At 51.5% G+C, this 4,773-nt stretch overlaps 1 protein-coding gene across 1 annotated transcript in view; it reads left to right on the top strand.

The window, feature by feature from the left end:
• Pck1 (phosphoenolpyruvate carboxykinase 1) overlaps positions 1–3,256 on the top strand; it is a 6,493-nt gene extending 3,237 nt beyond the window's left edge. Inside the window, exons 6-10 of the mRNA XM_005362802.2 lie at positions 228–390; positions 1,020–1,244; positions 1,330–1,461; positions 1,991–2,086; positions 2,220–3,256. Coding sequence (XP_005362859.1) covers positions 228–390; positions 1,020–1,244; positions 1,330–1,461; positions 1,991–2,086; positions 2,220–2,674 — 1,071 coding nt within the window. The 3' untranslated portion in view covers positions 2,675–3,256. The remainder of the gene's footprint in view (positions 1–227; positions 391–1,019; positions 1,245–1,329; positions 1,462–1,990; positions 2,087–2,219) is intronic.
• The last annotated feature ends 1,517 nt before the right edge of the window (positions 3,257–4,773 follow it).

Raw genomic sequence — 4,773 nt, 5'->3', positions numbered from 1 at the left:
CTCCTCTCCCCTCTCCCCCTCTCCTCTCCTGTCTTCCTTTTAATTTCCTGCCCTCCTCTCCCACCCTCCCATAGTTTGAAAGACAGGCCCATGTTTTTATTGAAAACACATACCCCTTGTCTCTCCCTTTTACTATACCAATGATACCGAGTGATGGGTTTTCTCGTGACAGTTTCACACACGTGTGTCAAAGATTAGAGGTTAAATGTGGATCCCTACCCCCGCAGATCCTGGGCGTAACTAACCCTGAAGGCAAGAAGAAATATCTGGCAGCAGCCTTCCCTAGCGCCTGTGGGAAGACCAACTTGGCCATGATGAACCCCACCCTCCCCGGGTGGAAAGTCGAATGTGTGGGTGATGACATTGCCTGGATGAAGTTTGATGCCCAAGGTGAGTCTTTGGGTCGGGTTGATGGTAGTTATGACCCTTGGTGAGTGGTTGGCTTCAGATACACTGTAACCCTCTTCTAAGTGACTGGCACTGGGCATTGAGTGATTGAGGGCAGAGTCAACAAGGCCTCAGCAGTGCCTTGTGTAGGCATTTTGTGAGGAGTGTCTGGATAGAGAGGGCCACAAGAAGCTCTTTGCTTGCTTGCATGCCTCTTTGGAGGGTATTGCGGTGCTTGTGGTATGGATAAAGGCACTTGCCGCCAAGCTCGAAGGCCTGAGTTTGATTTTCAGGACCTTGGGGTGGAAGGAGACACAGCTGACCACTGCAAGTTATCCTCTGGCCTTCACACACATGCCCTGGAACACCCACACCACCCCCTCCACACATACACACACGAAAGATAGATAAGGAGCTAGAAAAGGAGGGTTACTGCAAGAGCAGGGAAGAAGGAAGGCTGCAGGCGTCTGAGCTGACCACGGAATGCAGGTCAAAATGGATGGCTTCGTGGTTTAGGGAGCGGAAGAGAAAGATAGGAAATGTTAGCCCGTGAGCTAGCCTGGCAAGGTGTGAAGAACTCTGCTAAGCTTGGCTCCAATTCACACCCCCTTCTCTGGTTTGCAACTTCCCAGGCAACTTAAGGGCTATCAACCCAGAAAATGGTTTCTTTGGAGTTGCTCCTGGCACCTCAGTGAAGACGAATCCCAATGCGATTAAGACCATTCAGAGGAATACCATCTTCACCAATGTGGCTGAGACCAGCGACGGGGGAGTTTACTGGGAAGGGCTCGATGAGCCGCTGGCCCCGGGTGTCACCATCACATCCTGGAAGAACAAGGAGTGGAAACCACAGGATGGTGAGACCCCTCCAGAGGCCATGTGCTCTAGGCTGTGGGCACAAGCCCTCTGGGTCACACACTAAGGGATTTCTCTCTCTTGTAGATGAACCCTGTGCCCATCCCAACTCGCGATTCTGCACCCCAGCTGGCCAGTGCCCCATCATCGACCCTGCCTGGGAGTCTCCAGAAGGCGTACCCATTGAGGGCATCATTTTTGGTGGTCGTAGACCTGCAGGTGAGAGGCATCTTCTGTTCACGCTGGGCACCTGGGCTATGGCAATACCAGAAAATCCAGGGAGTCTTTTTCCCAACTGGTTCCAAAGATCTCCCTCTCCCATATCTAGATTAATTGATCAAGTTTAAATCTAGGGCTAGCCTTCTGCTCCCCAGAGGTCTTTCCGGGTCTGTGATCTGAGATGGCATAGGCCAGCGCTCTGCTTCACCGAGAGACCTGGTGTGACAGGGTTTAGTGACCTCCTGTTTATTGTCTCTGGTGATGTAAGACTAACTCCACAGAAAATGCTGCTTGTCAGGCAGGGTGGCTCACACCTACATTTCTAGCACTTGGGTGGCTGAGGCAGGAGGATTGCTGTGAGTTCGGGGCTAGTCAGGGCTACAGAGTAAGTACCAGGCTATCTTGGGCTACAAAGTGAAACTTCCTCATCCGAAAGAAGGCTACTGCTTGGTTGAACAATGACACAGCACCATCAGTCCTAGGGAGTCTGGACATCTTAGTCTTTAATGACCTTTTTCTCCTGCTCCAGGTGTCCCCCTTGTCTACGAAGCTCTCAGCTGGCAGCATGGGGTGTTTGTAGGAGCGGCCATGAGGTCAGAGGCCACGGCTGCTGCAGAACACAAGGGTGAGTCAAAGTCTTGGCCACAGACCCCCAAGAAGGGCAATTCTAGCCCTCTTCTCGGTGTCTGCCATGGGGGAAGAGGGGAGAGAATCTGGCATGATGGGGTCGGAGGTAAACGGTGGTCTCTGTGCAACAGGCAAGGTCATCATGCACGACCCCTTCGCTATGCGGCCCTTCTTTGGCTACAACTTCGGCAAATACCTAGCTCACTGGCTGAGCATGGCCCAGCGCCCGGCAGCCAAGCTGCCCAAGATCTTCCACGTCAACTGGTTCCGGAAGGACAAAGATGGCAAGTTCCTCTGGCCAGGCTTCGGCGAGAACTCTCGGGTGCTGGAGTGGATGTTCAAGAGGATTGAAGGGGAAGACAGTGCCAAGCTCACACCCATCGGCTACATTCCTAAGGAGAACGCCCTGAACCTGAAAGGGCTGGGGAACGTTAACATGGAGGAGCTGCTAGGGATCTCCAAGGAGTTCTGGGAGAAGGAGGTGGAGGAGATCAGCAAGTACCTGGAAGACCAAGTCAATGCTGACCTCCCCTACGAAATTCAGAGGGAACTCCAAGCCCTGAAACAAAGAATCAGCCAGATGTAGTACTAACTGGGGCGTCTTTTGAGTCACCGCTTCCCAGCACTGGGAGTCAGGAAAAAGCCAGCCTGCCCCAGCTTACGCGACGTTGAGTAGATCAGAAGGGCACCTTTAGTAGTCAAAGGAGTAGCACAGGGGACAGCTGAGGGGCAAATGAGGTGGGTGGGGAAATCACAGCATGCTCTCCAAAGTTTGCTCTGACACTGAGGCAGGTTTTGGTTCCACTTCAAGGTCACTCAGGAATTCAGGTTTTCACTTTAGCTGTAGCGGTTAGCGCAAATGCACAGAAAACATACTTGAGTTGTATATATGTGTGTCTCTGTGTGTGTGTATGTGTGTGTGCGTGTGTGTATGTGTGTGAGACATGTGTGCCTGTCTGTCCCATTGTCTACAAAATATTTAATACCTTTTGGGAAAATCTTGGGCAAGATTATCTGCAGTTGTAACTAGAGATACGTGTTGCTTTGTTGCTAGTATGTATGTTTAAGTTATTTTTATACACTGCCCTTCCTTACTTTTCTTTACATAATTGAAATAGGCATCCTGACCACTTCTCGGGGAAAAAAATTGCAAAATAAACTTTTATAGAAAAAGTGAATTTCATTGGCTTTGCTTTTTTCTTTTTACTTGAACGCTAAGGAGATCGCTCTGATTCAATACCTTGGGGTTTAATCCTGCTCCTCTGAGACCCTGGGGGAGTCTATGGCACTGCCTTTGACAGGAGAAAGAACTGAAGGAAAAAAAGAAGGAAGGACAAAATTTGGCTGGGGGTCACCAGCTGGGAGTGAGTAGGGGACCAGAAGGAGGTGGGAGCAGGAACAGGGAGGAGGGAAAGCAGTGTCTGGTTTCCCATGTGCTGAGTCATTGGTGCCACCAGTTGGCGCTCTTTAGCAGCTTTCCGGGCAGACATAGCTGGATCCAGAGGGTTTAAGGAGTTTTAGTGAGAATTTGAGCTTAGGGGCTTAGCCTTCTTTATAAGTGCCCTGTGGACGGGCACAGGTCTTCTCCTTTAAGCCCTTCGTGAGCAACACTTTTCTCGGTTGCCATGGGCCCAGAGGGTGGGGGTGGGGAAACAAAAGGAAGAGCATTTGCACTCCCGCGGACTCCACATAGTGGCTGCACCCTAGGCTACCTGGGAAGGGAGATCGCGGGGCTGGCCCTGGGTCAGCCTGAGCTCTTCCTGGGTCTTTTCTGCTTACTTGGCTTATTGGTTGTTCCAGAAGTGTCTAAACAAACCATAAACTTTATATGGTGTGTTATACAGTGCCTTCGCCCTTCGGTTATGCACTTCCCCCCCAGAGTGTGTTTTCCTTTCAGGGAGCAGGCAGATCACTGCAGCCTCCTCCGCCACACCCAGCAGCTGGCTGTTCCCACACTTGTTAGATACCCCGGGACACTCCCTCCCCTTTCCTCCACAGATCCACAATCCCCCAGGGTTGCCTTGGTTTTCAGGTGGCAAAATTGAGACCAGGGGCATACACCTGGGCTGGGGTTCACTCTTCCCTTCCCTTTTAAGAGAAGCAGGGTTGTTTTCTTGAACCAGAGCCTTGGGCTTCTCATGGGCCTGAATGGCTCCCTTGATCTGTGTCCACATCAGGAGGTCTGGGCCACATGAGGCCGGAGCTCTGTTCCATGTCACTGCTGCAGTAATGACTCCAGGCTGACCTCCAGCTCCTCTGTCATTCCTAGATGACAGCCTCAGACACGTGGCAACAGGGTCTTCCTGTACCTCATCGATGTCCCGCCTTGTAGGATTTGAGGGTGACATGGGATGGCCCAGCTCAGTTCAGGCCCTGGAGGTCTGTGAGAGAGTATGGGTGCAAGCTGACCAACCGAGGCTCAACTTTTTTCCTCAGTGTGCCCTTACGTGATTGCACGGAACTCTGAGCCTCAATTTCCTTGGCTGCAAAAATGGGTTGGTTTGCATTTTCTTGAGGATGCTTGAAGAGATTCAGTGAACTGATTCCAGAAGGGGTGTGGCACAGAAAAGGACCCTATGAGGACAGTGATCTCTGCTTTACTCCAGGTCCTCCGTGTGACTGGGTGGGAGCCGTATTATGGTGGGACCTTGCCTTTCCCCTCTCTCATCAACTCTGATGAGTAAC

This window comes from Microtus ochrogaster, linkage group LG8 (assembly GCF_000317375.1).
Source record: "Microtus ochrogaster isolate Prairie Vole_2 linkage group LG8, MicOch1.0, whole genome shotgun sequence".
NCBI classification, from domain to species: Eukaryota; Metazoa; Chordata; class Mammalia; order Rodentia; family Cricetidae; genus Microtus; species Microtus ochrogaster.
The sequence above is the reverse complement of the archived record's forward strand: the minus strand, read 5'-3'. Positions and strand labels throughout refer to the sequence as shown.